The sequence below is a fragment of the Lissotriton vulgaris genome, chromosome 8 (assembly GCF_964263255.1).
Source record: "Lissotriton vulgaris chromosome 8, aLisVul1.2, whole genome shotgun sequence".
NCBI lineage: Eukaryota > Metazoa > Chordata > Amphibia > Caudata > Salamandridae > Lissotriton > Lissotriton vulgaris.
Genome location: NC_141696.1, coordinates 1,330,191,158 through 1,330,203,845, shown reverse-complemented (window position 1 = coordinate 1,330,203,845; position 12,688 = coordinate 1,330,191,158). Strand labels below are relative to the sequence as shown.

Genomic DNA, 12,688 nt, shown 5'->3' with positions numbered 1-12,688 from the left:
TCTGGTTCTGCCAGATCAAATTATTTGGTTCTGATTTCCGTCAAGACACTGGTTAGGAGTTTTGGGATTAGTTTTAACTTATTATAATGATATTATAAAAATAAGAGGTAGGGGGAAAAGATGGGCGTACAATATTTGGGCGAAAGCTCTCTAATGTTATCATTGTAAGCTATCACTGGTTCCATTTGCAAAGTTCACTTTTGAATGCTAAATTCGGTCACTTCATAGGTGCTTTACATATTCAGTGGTTGTTGGCCTCTAAATGCTCTTAGATCCTGGATGGGATTGATGAAGGCTATCTACACCAAATTTAGACCAAGCTAAAGCTATAGTCCGTCTTAAGAAACCCCTTTAAATTCTTAGGTACATACAATGTCTATTTTTATTTCTCCATCAATTAATGTCTGTCCATTCTATACATGTTTATATATGTCCTTCTAATACATTAATATGCTTTCCATGGGATAACTAATGTACTCTGAAAATGAAATGAAAGGACTTTTTTTTTTTAAACCAACTCACTTGTCTTTGAAAAACAAAATCTCGCCACGGAAAGTTGTAACCGCGCCGAATGTCATAGTGAGATTGCAAGCTGTTGTGGGTTTCGTCGGTTTGGTTGGTGGAATAGGATGTGTTGCAGCACCTATGAAATACAAAAGAATTAAAAGATAAAACTACAATATACTTTGGTAAATAATTATAACTGGTGAGCTTTCATTTAAACAAGTACCCTGATTTACAATTTATTATAAAATAGCGTGCAGTGGAAACATATATTACACTGAAAAGGTAATTGAAAGTAACAAGCATTTTTTTTTAAAAGTACAGCAATAACTCAAACACAGAGGTACAAAAGCACGTAAATTAAACAGAAAGTAGGAAATAATGCTAACAAGCTAACGAGATACAAGGGAGGCGGGCAAGGAACAACACTGATAACATTTAAACTAGAAAGAATAAAACGGGGAATTCAATGGAAAAGTATGATCAAGTAAAGACAAGGGACGATTCACAAAGTATTTCTGTGAACAGTTCTGTCTTAATTCTGGACTTGATGTGAGTTCCAGCTGAGCTATTCAGGCTTAATTCACCATTCTTCAAATACGAGTCTTATTCCAACCAAGCTTAGGTGTTGCCTACTCAAAAAAGTACCAAGGAGGAGAAGCGTTTGCCTAGTGAAGGTTAAAAACTGCATTGTAGGTGAAGAAAATGTTTTCCTAGAACTAAAACCTGTATTTGACCAAAAAACACGAAAGATGTCATTATTTGATGTTTATTGACAACTTTTGGTTTTTAATGATATTTGCCCGCTCAAGCAGAAATCCCCATAGTTTACGATGTTTTACCATGCTTTTCATTACACAATTGTCATTCCTCTGATTTGGGTATATCCGACATAAAAGAAAGAAATATAATTTCATGACAACGCATGCCTTCCCATAGGACCAAAGATCGTGAATTACTCTTGTAATACTCCTGACTTAGCAGTGGCACTTGGCCTACTCCTTGAATTCAGGGGAAAGTCAATAGTATTATTATAGTAAAGCAAGTGCCAAACAATCTTTGTGAGTCAGGACCCCATTGTTAAAAAAACACAATAGGGATAGCACATTCCATTCATATGTACCAAAACCTGTATTTTTTAAGACAAATGCATCAATTTTAACAGATATTTACCATAGAGGTCCTGGATGCCATTGATATCGTCCTGGGACAACTGGAAGTGGTCGGGGTCGCGGTAAATGTAACTTGGGTACATCAAGGCGCCAAATACATTGGAATGATGGAGACCGAGAGAGTGGCCTAATTCGTGTGCGGCCACCAAGAACAGGTTAGCTCCTAGGAAACAAGAATTTTTGTCACAAAGTGTTGGTTTGTATTTTATTGCGTCATCTCACACAATGACTAAAGTCTTGAAGACAACCCCCAAACTTCCACTGAGATTTGTTATTCTACATGCACTTGCTGAATTATTTTAAAATTGTTTACTTTAATTTCCTTTCGATATTTTCCACATTAAACTTATGTATTTTGTCCAATATTTCACATATAACCTGGGTTGTCTTGGGATGTTAATTTTCTGTGCAATATTTTATATTTTGTCTACCACTATTAAATGTTTCATTTAACCGAGATTTACGGCTGAAATATGACACACTTTTATTAAGAAAATGTGTTTGCTGAATAAGGTATTCTATTTTACCTTAACTAAAGCATCCGATGTAGGTAATATTGATTTACCGATTTTTAGTTACCGAATTTTACCGATTCGGTAATTGAAAATCGGTAAATCAATGTGGTTAACATGTAGGTATTTCCAGATGTGGAAATACCGATTCTGTAACATTCGGTATTTACCGATTCTGTAAATACAGAATCAGTATTTCCCATTGATTCCTATGGGCTTCAAAGCCCATAGGAATCAATGGGAAATACCGATTCTGTATTTACAGAATCGGTAAATACCGAATTTTGCAAGGGTGCAGGGGGTGTCACTTTGACACCCTCTGGCACCCCACAAATAGGCATGTGCGCCATGTGGCACACAGGCATGCCCTAAGGGCATGTCTGTCTGTCACAAGGCTAGGTGTGCATGCACACCTGAAATCGGTATTTTACCACACAATAGGATTGTGTGGTAAAATACCGATTTTGTAGGGCCTTTGGGACTCAGAAGAGTCCCACCTACATCTGAGATTTACCGAATCGGTAAAAATACCGATTCAGTATTTTACAGAATCGGTAACTTTACCGAATCGGTAAAGTTACCAATTCTGTAACATTGTGCCCCTACATTTCAAATCATGTATACCGGTCGGTAACGGCCGAAAATACCGATTTTCGGCCGTTACCGACCGACCTACATCTTGCCCCTAGTCAATTATTGCATTAGAATAAAAGTCAGTATTAAATCCATTCTCATTCAAATGGTGTCAGCAGACTGTTGCATCATTTTCACCCAATAATCCCTGCAGGACCTTACTTCACACTTTCAAAGGTTACAGCATCATCTGTCTGTTACATCGTATCAGCAAGCTGTGCATATTTATATACAAAAGGCATTACCATGAAATTCAATGGAAAGCGGGGAACTACCCAAAATGTCCTACTGTCTTCCAAGGTGGCTTTTCACCTGAAGTTGTTGATCAGCCAATGTACACAGCTGTGCTGAGGAGAGTGGTTGGGGGCTGAAGAGGGTGAAGGAGGTTGGTTGGGGCAAATAGTTTCCTAACATTCCACTGCTAAATATATTTACAGCATGTAAGTCAATTCTCACCAACCTAGAGCTGGAAAGTTTGTTTCATGCCTTTCCCGGAATAGAGATAGATAATAGCAGGACCAGTAATAAACAAATATGTGGGTAAGGACTGCAAGTCAATATCTTTCTTCTCATGCGGATTAGTGTGTGTGCGTGTGTATGTGTGTGTGTGTGTGTGTTTGTGCGGGCATGCATGCAAGTCTGCATGTGTGTATGTGTGTGTGTGTGTATGTGTCTAAGGTTGGGCCAGCAGCTAACTTATATATAGATTTGTCTGTGTGTGCATATATCTGACGTTAATAGTAATTCTATACTTCCCTATAGGCACTTATCTTATTTTAGGCCTCAATATTTTGGCCACAGTATTTTGGTAGCACAAAATTGCAGTCGTCAATAGTTAACATACAGCCTCACAAATTGCTGCGGAGCTAAATAACAAAAGTAAGGCTATCATAGTCAAATTAGCTTATGGATATTATTTAAGTAGCATTGCTTTTGCTTTGCGATTCAGAAACCTGAAAGCCATGTGTTTCCAAGGTGTACAACTAACAGTTATACTCTCAAAAATGTCAAACTTTCATCAAATTCGACAATGTGAAATCCTTTTATTAGCATACATCTAATATTCTGTATTTTTAATTTTTTCTCCAAATGAAAATGAAAAAAGAAAAATCCCATTCTCTACACAGTCTCAAAATATGGTGCACTTCACATATTCTACCACCCTAACTGCACTACTCATTCTTCTGTTTATTGGTCTATGCTTATGTGCTGTTGGTGTAGGAAATGCTTATCATAATAGTGAACATTTACATGAGAACCTGTATTTTCATCACCTCTTCTGTTTTGAATTCGCATTGGAATGTATCAATGATTTGTGAACTTAATTATGGATGCAAAAATTGATCAGTTACTGATCCCTCCAGGTTGGGTGGCAGCTGTTTGCAAAAGGGAAGCTACACATTGGGAATCACGTCCACAACCTCAGCGGGAGCAGGCAGTGGTCCACCGGCCCACTGCTTGCTCTGCACAGTTTTCAGTGACTGGAAACACTTATCTGGAAAAAAGTAACCCCTGTCCCTTTAATGGAGACTGGCTGCGTCTAAAACAATCTTTTCTATTTGGAAAAGCAAACATAGAGATGAAATGAATATTAAATTGGCTGGTAATTTTACAACACCCAGCGAATTGGCAATTTATAATGCGACCGATTAGTAAATGTTGCATTGCAAATTGCATTTCGAATCATAAACCAGTTGGTGTGCAAACTCTACGTTCTGGTTTGCAAATGGGAGCCGTCTATCAGACCCTATTTCACATTTCCAAGCTGATATCTGACAATGAAGCAGATATTTTCTAGTTTCAAGGGAACATGTCACAAATTACATGATCAAGTTGGTGTGAAAGAACATACCATCTGAGCCTTTGGTCCAGTTTTCATCTTCATCAAAGTGGGCATCTCCTAGTAGACCTTCTCCAGGTGGATAGGCGTGGGCCAAGGTTCCAGAAGGCCCATCAAAGGGCTCGTAGTCCCCATGATCTAACAGAAAATTCAAGCATTATTCCTCAGAATTTGACCTACAGCATAATTTGAATTAATGTACAACATTAATTTAAATATACTACTTACATCCAGCAACAAAAGAAATGTAAATATCAGCTATGCCCCCTTGTACTTTGGTGAAGATCAAAGGTGTGACTTGACTCCAGACTAGGAATGCCTTCTCAATATCTGAATCCACATCACTTTGTTCCATGTCTGGTGTGTAATTCAAAATTCTAAAAAATACAAAAGAGGGAGGCCATATATCAACTAGAAAGTATATGAAAGTTGCTAGTTAAATCCAACACAATTTCTTCTTCACTTTTTCTATAGGGGTAAATAATCACACCACTGAACACTGTGCAATGTTGAAATATTTACATAAACTAAGAATTAATATACATTTCAATAGCAATAAATAGAATATTATAAAAAAGGCATTACAGCACTATAGCGTGGACAAACTATCAACCCACAAAAATGTCGCATTCACTGTACTGGCCTTACTACTACATCGCAGGGGACGTCTAGGTAAATGGAATAAGAGTCATTAACATAACATTTTACTTACCTTGATGATGTAGTGGTAGGAAATATGCTATTTTTGTAGCTCTATATTTCAATAGCCATCTAGTGACATACACATAGAGCCAATATAAAAAAATTCAATTCACCATTCCTATCATAAATCTTTTGCATCATTTATCTACTCTGATCTCTCAAGTGTCCATATGTACACTTATGAGATACACTTTTGCCTTCAGCAGTACCCCCAATTAATTGGTTACCTGTGTACATCAGTAAAGTACTTTTTACCTGTCTCGTCTTTGTAGTGTGAGAGCTTTATGAAGCAGTCCCATAGATTTTTCATATTATCATCAACCATATTCCAAATGCACGGCTTTGTTCTCGATAGCACGTATTGCTAACGAGAATGGGGCAGTAGAAGACAGGACAGTACAATAATTTGTCATTGGCCCCTACACTACAGAACTGTCTACCTCTACTTTGATTAACATGATCTTTTTCAACCTTAAGAAAAAAAACTAAATTCTAATCTGTTTAACAAACTGTTTGCTTTCTTTACCGTGCAGCCCTTTGCTTCCCTCTTCAATCCCTCCTTTCCTATGCCTATGCACTTAAACTCAGTTCTCTCTCACTTTGGGAGTATGTTACAAATGATTCATATATATATTAAGAGATAAGGAGGCTCAGATTTGCTTTGCCCTGAAAAATGTAAACACCCCAAGGACACTTGATCTGTGTCATCTGCTGGAACAGAAATTAACATTTTTGACCTTCAAAATATCAGGTCAATTCAATTCTTGGGACTTCTAAATTTGTAGTGATCTTAGCTGAAAGTAGGGAAACTATGACTACCTAATGTTTTTATTCACTTGGATTGATTCATGATATTGCATCATGGTACAAACCATTTTGAAAATACAACATAGAACACCCATGCCCCTGTGCACTGCATATACTATATTTAAGTCACCCCTGCAGAAGGTCTTAGAGCCCTAAGGCAGGGTGCATTATATTATATGCGAGGACATATCTGCATGATGGATTCCACCCAGATCTGTGACTGGGTTTGAGTGCATGAAAAGTTTCAGAACTCCGTCCATCATCTCTTTGCATTTTCTTTGTTCGCCCTAAGGGTATACTCTATTAAGTAGTATCAATCACACATGCTCGTAGATGCCAATCATTTTTCTACTCGCCCAAAATTAAAAAGGTCAAGATTGTAAACAATTGGTGTTCTATTGGTTCACTTTTATCCATGCATTTAACAGTAAGAATGTATATATTTAACTTGTTATGACTCTTGGTACGCGTTCCAAGATCCAGACAGTTTGCTGATTTAAGTTGGACTTCAGGTTACTGAGACGTTGTGTACCACTCTTGTTATTGGAATAAACTGATCCATCCAGTAGCTTAAGCAATGATGCCATGGTACCTGGTGCAAGCAAGGCAAATGGCTCATTTCACTATAGGTGAGGTAGTAAAATACAGCAATTATCATTGCTCAATGGTCCCCTCAGGACTCTGGGCTCCAGTGAACTGCAGGGTATGCCCAGACGTGGGTCCCTCGCTCACTTTGCCACTGGATTCAAGCTGGCCTGGCTGATGAGCGGTAATACTCTGAAACCGGTCCCAGGATGCTTGTTTCCAGTTCCGGGAAGACCTGGCTTGGCAGTTCAGGCTGGACTGTTCCCATGAGGCCAGGGTCAAGACTGATTTCCATATGGCTCGATCTGAACTGGGGTGTCAAAGTGAGCTAAAGAACAATGATGGATTCAACCCAGTTCTGTGACTGGGGGTGAGTACCTGAAAGGTTTCAGCGCTCATTCCATCATCTCCTTGTGTTTGCATTGCATCATGTCTGCTTTTTATTAATACAGAATTATGTCTAAGTATACTGTCATCAGCCCTAGCCTCATAAAGTGCAAAAAAAGTCATGACTCCAAACAGACAACTCCTTTCTGATTACGTAAATAATCATAAATAGCAACATATACCGCATGAGAGGACGAAAAGCTAACTAAGCATTAATTTTAAATTACTGCTGCTGTGAACATAGTGGATTTCAATATATATTCTACCCTGCTTTATTTACTTATGTATGCAGTAAAGTCTAAATTGACTGAAGCCACCAGAGATGATCAGTAGTGGATCATTTTCATTTGAAGGTAAGAGGCAGACTGAAGGTCTGAGCCCATCAGAGCTCATTCTGTCTTGTAAGATAACATCCTGCCATGTCACCTGTGTGCTAAGGATGATGAAATTGAACAGTAGGATATTACACCATTTTCCAGGCTTTGATGGTGCTGCAGGGACTTTCATTTGCGATATCTTCTAAGATGTCAAGACCTGATGCAAATGTCTTATGTTTTTTCTCTAATTGTACTTTTCCACTTCTCAAAAGGATGAAGATCCCTGGAAGATTTTCCATAGTAACTTTAGGATTAGTTTGCAGGTTGACATAACTCTCATCATATGCTCTTTGCGTGTTTGCACAAAGGCTGGATATTTTTGTTCCATTCGAACATCATACATCCTACATGTTGTATATACGAGATTGTTGTAAAAAAGAGTCTTCTATTTTAAAGGCCTAGTGCAGTGATTTGTACTGACCTATGTGAAGCTGAAGTCTACCTCACCAGCTTCCTTGATGCACTCAAGGAGCTCACGTGGAATTACCAGCTTTGTGAATGGCTGAGCAGTACCAAATGCAAGTCTTATTGGTTCGTGATAATACTGCGTCTGGTGTTTTCATTGGTTGGCCGTTAAAAGAAAACAACCTGTCTTTAAAAACAGCATTTGAGGCAGCAGTACCGGCCTGTGTGCGTTTTCAATAACAATTACCTCCAGTGCAGCGCCAGAGTTGAAACATGTGTCCCTCGTTTCTTTACAAAGACATACTGCATGGGACCTGTTGTTAACAATGGGCAATTACAAACTTTTGACAGCCCAGCAGAGTCAAGGTTACTAAAACGTTTCCTCTAATTTATTTCCGACAAATACGTAATCCTTAAAAAGCAACTAAACAAAAACACATCACATTATCGCAATGAAGCCCACAAATATGCTTTTTTGTATTTTCGTGTCCATTTGTGCATTTGCACATAATGATTGCTTCCGAATGGCCAAAAGTCATGCTTATGATAGCTGGGCCTGGACTGTATACTGGAAATTAAAGCTGTGCTTTTACCATTACAACATTGGTCATACATACCCTAGATAAGAAGGACAATTTTTGGCCGAGAAGGCCAGCATTGTCAGGCGGTGTTACTTATGTAATGGGGCACATTCAAGCAATGCGGTCATATAGCTCTGATTCAATGTGACTAGTGTACCTGTATGTGGGCTACTTTAAATAGGTGCCTGTATGTGTGTGTAATCTGTGTTCAGGCGTGTCTGTATGTGTGTTGTTTATGTGCAAAGGTGCACGTATATTTGTGATGTCTCTGTGCTCACCTCTGCTGGACTCTGTCTGCATGGTATACTGCGCTTGATTGGTCTATGATATGGGTGCAGGTTTGTGTTGTGTGGGATTTTTTGCATTCACTCTACAGAGACGAAACCTATTGGCTTGGTCAATGCTCGTTATTGTTTATTTTAATCTGAGTAATCAGTGCTTTGCAAAGCAAAGCACATTGATATAAGGATGGCAGGAAAAGGTGTGGCCTCAGTCCTGGACTCTCCGCATGATGATGGGATATACCGGGGATCCTGCCCTGCTCAATTATTTCACAGCTTCCGGGACATTACCTGTAGGTCAGCTCTGTCTTCTTCCATACAGGACGTCGAGGGAAGGTGCTGTACTCCCCTACATCAGTAACCCCACACCGGGGTTGATGCATCACCTCCAAGGTGTCCTTGTCCAGCTTTCCTGTCACTTCCAGACCAAAAAACTTCTGCATTTGTCGCAGTTTCCCGGAGTATGCTCCGCTGTTTCCATTTCGAAAATGCTTCCCCCCATCTGCAGTAAGGTTGTAATATTTTTTCAAATATTCCTAGAATGAAACACAGGTGGAATTGCATTATTTTGTGAGATTGTTTGAATTGCAAGTGTTAATTAACTGTCTTTTTGTTAAATGGTACTAGAGATAAATATAGGTTAAAAGTATTATTTAGACTAAAATATAGTATCAATATAACATGCTTGCTAGATTGCAAACATCTGGAGATTTATCTGAAGGTAAAGCCGCCATGATGCCTTACTAGCGATGTTCAGGAAGGAATTAAAGGCCCTTCTCTTCAATGAACACCATAACCACATAAGACCAAACAGGAACAGGACAGCAGTCGGTAAAACCCCTAATCCTGCCTGTATCCACTCACACATCCTCTTCATCTGTACACTTTGACAACTCCTTTGTAGAGTGATTTGTTGTTTTCTATCAAGGTTCATCAAATATACGGCATCATACCTAGAAACATCATTGTGCCACACATTGTCACTCCTGTGCCATGGTGCTGTTATTTAACAGGCCAAAGGAGTGCAACCAGGACAATGAGTTTAATGGACATTGTGCCATTTCCTGATTGGTCACCAGCTTCTGCAAAGTGGTGTGCTCAGAATGTGTCATCACTGCTCATAACACCACGGTGATGACCACACCGGAAAATCACATATAGGGAACTACGCTGTAACCGCATCCTGCAAGAGATTGTGCAACATCAACCAGGAATAGCAGGCCTGGCATTGCATTTAGCATCGATGGCCAACAAAGTTTGCAGAAAAAATGCATATCTATTCTTAACATATAAGTATCCATATTATGAGCATCAGCAACAATTTCACAACATCCCACAAGCACAACAAAAGACGTTCGGTAGATATATTCATAAAAAGTACGGTATTCTGTCGTTTATCGTTTTATATATGTATATATGTACATTTAAATAACTTTTACTTTTGAAACTGACAATGTAATACTCAATTATATGAGTGAACATGTTTGTAGGTGTTTCTGGATATCCTCACTCTGCAAACTGTGAATTATATTTATATCACTTCAAAGAAACATTTCACTATTGGTAGCAAATTAGTAAAGCAGGCACTTTTGTTAGTAACTCCTCACAATGAAAGCATTTACCTTTGCCATGTGCACAGGATCTTGTCCATCTTCTATTTCGCGAGCTGCTGGAAACGCATCAGAAACTGTGAGGAATATCACCAGGAAAAGTGAGACGCTCTTCATTGCTCTCAAGGCTCCGGGTAGAGTCACTTGTGGGAATGGCTGTGCTCAGCTGAGTGACCTTCTGTGTTGAAAGTATTCCTTATATAGTATCTGTGTGCCTCATCTGAACTGCATCACAGCTTATCAAAATCATAAAACAATATCCCACCTTTTCCACTCACCACAGGAAGCTGACAAGCCAGGGCATGTGAACTACCTCATTTTCTTTGGTAGACACGATTTTGCAATCATTTAGGGTAAATGTTAAGGTGGAGTAAGTTCTTGGAAGGGAACAATGTGTGGGTTTCCCAAAGAATGTCTCCCTAAATGCGGTCTGCAAAGCACGGTGTGATTTGTGGTCAAGGCTCGTGTTGCGTCGGCCTCAGGGCGCTCCCTCTGTGTCTTGTCGGAAGTGTTTGGATCTTTTCCAGGTCAGCTGGGGCCATAGCCCTGCTGTCAAAGTGATAAATGTCAAATCTGTGGCAGGGCTGGGATCACAGCTTCTAGGCTTATTATGGCGATATGAGAGGGAGAGTGTGTGTCACGTGAGGGCCGCTCCGTGCGGGGCGACCAGGCCAGCATCTCTCTGTGCGTCAGGCAGCAAGCGCGGAAGTGTGCCCGTCACCAAAGAAAACATGCACTCTTCAGCGCCCGTGCAAACTCCCTAAACCCTCACTTTATGCCTGACAGAGCAGCATGGAAGTACTGCGCAGTGCCAATGGCCCTGTGCCAAGAGTACAACTGTTGTCGATGCAATTGTGCTGTCTAATCACACATTCTACCTTGATACGCAAGGCTGGCTTTTGGCCGGCATCACCGGTGCAGCCGCACCTGGTGCTGACATGGGGGTAGGGGTGCTGTCTACAAAAACATCAGACTTAAAAGCACATCGTGCGGAGATCCTTGTGTGTTCAGCAGCTTTCGGGCAACAATAAAACTGTGAGGATAACTCTAGTGATTAATATTCCTGCTGGAGAGAGCTCGGGGTTTCATCTAATGGCAGTTTTGACTCATCCAACTAGAGCGCAGAGGGTTAATGTGCCTGCTGCAAAGAACATGCACCATGCAGATCACACAAATGAGTGTGAGTGAACTATGTAGCACTGAAATGCATCCCAGAGAGGAGGCTATGGAGGGTTGAGGGCAGCGCCAGACGGACTGTCCCGGGCATCAGGCGTTTCCCGGAGGCTTGAAGGGTGGGGGCCAGTTTGCTGCTGTGGGGACTGGTTTTGTTACTGGGACCAGTTTTGCAGCAGTGCTGCAATAACGGCCCCCAGTAACAGAAACAGCACACACGTGTTTCCAGCCTCCCGGGGCCAGGCAGTGCTTCCCCAGGGGCAGGTCCCAAAAAATTGCCAGGGCGGCCTTAGTTCCCAGTCTGGCCCTGGTTGAGGGGCACTCTTGGACCAGTAAGGGAATACACAAAGAAGGATATCTTGGATGGAGGGCCAAAAAAGACTATTGCACCAGACTCCACCAGCACTAAAGCCAGCCCTGTCGGTAACACTACAAGCACTGCTTTAAATGGACAGGTGCTGTACGGTACTGAGTACCTACACATGGAGAGCACCTAAACCTCTCATCACTGCTGCAATGCACTTAATGAGAGCGTACCAGCACGTCACAGGAGCAGACAGCTACTCTGAGTAGGGACTACCTGCACCTCTAAATTTCCATTTAAAGAATTGAAGTTAGTATAGGAGCTGCAGTAATCACAACACAGAACCTTGGAGCTTTTCAAGCCCTGATGTTCAGAGCTCATTGACTGACTGCACATGTGTGTGGTATTCATGATTTGGCCCTTGCAGCGCTTCTATGCAGCTCCATCTGCAGCACATGTGCCCACACACTGTGTTAGAGAGTTAGCACTAGTGCTGCAGATAGAGCAAAATCATTGCTGAACAGGCACGTTGACCTGGTATTTACTGGTACTGCTGCAGAGAGCCTAAGCTTTAGAATTTCCCTCCATCATTAATGATGGCTGCTACTTAACAGAGATGGCGGGGTGAAAAATTAAAAATAAAAATATTGCTTGCCTGCAGTCGGCTGCCGCCTCTCGGTCATCTATGGTCGACCAACTCCAGAAGCAGAAAGCAGGACGCACACGAACTCCCAGACTCCCCTAGCCAATCACGATGCTGCTGTCACAAGAATGATAGCAGCGTCCTGATTGGTCTGAGCGCCGTGGTTCGGCTT

The 12,688-nt window shown here is 40.8% G+C and overlaps 1 protein-coding gene across 1 annotated transcript in view; it reads right to left on the bottom strand.

Annotated features, from left to right (window-relative positions):
- The window catches only part of LOC147698682 (matrix metalloproteinase-18-like), a 28,550-nt gene extending 17,527 nt beyond the window's left edge, over window positions 1-11,023 (bottom strand). The window contains exons 1-6 of the mRNA XM_086935272.1: window positions 10,409-11,023; window positions 9,078-9,322; window positions 4,890-5,038; window positions 4,674-4,799; window positions 1,678-1,839; window positions 523-643 (exon numbers count right to left, since the gene is read on the bottom strand). Of these exons, the coding sequence (XP_086791398.1) occupies window positions 523-643; window positions 1,678-1,839; window positions 4,674-4,799; window positions 4,890-5,038; window positions 9,078-9,322; window positions 10,409-10,513 (908 nt within the window). The 5' untranslated portion in view covers window positions 10,514-11,023. The remainder of the gene's footprint in view (window positions 1-522; window positions 644-1,677; window positions 1,840-4,673; window positions 4,800-4,889; window positions 5,039-9,077; window positions 9,323-10,408) is intronic.
- Between the last annotated feature and the right edge of the window lie 1,665 nt (window positions 11,024-12,688).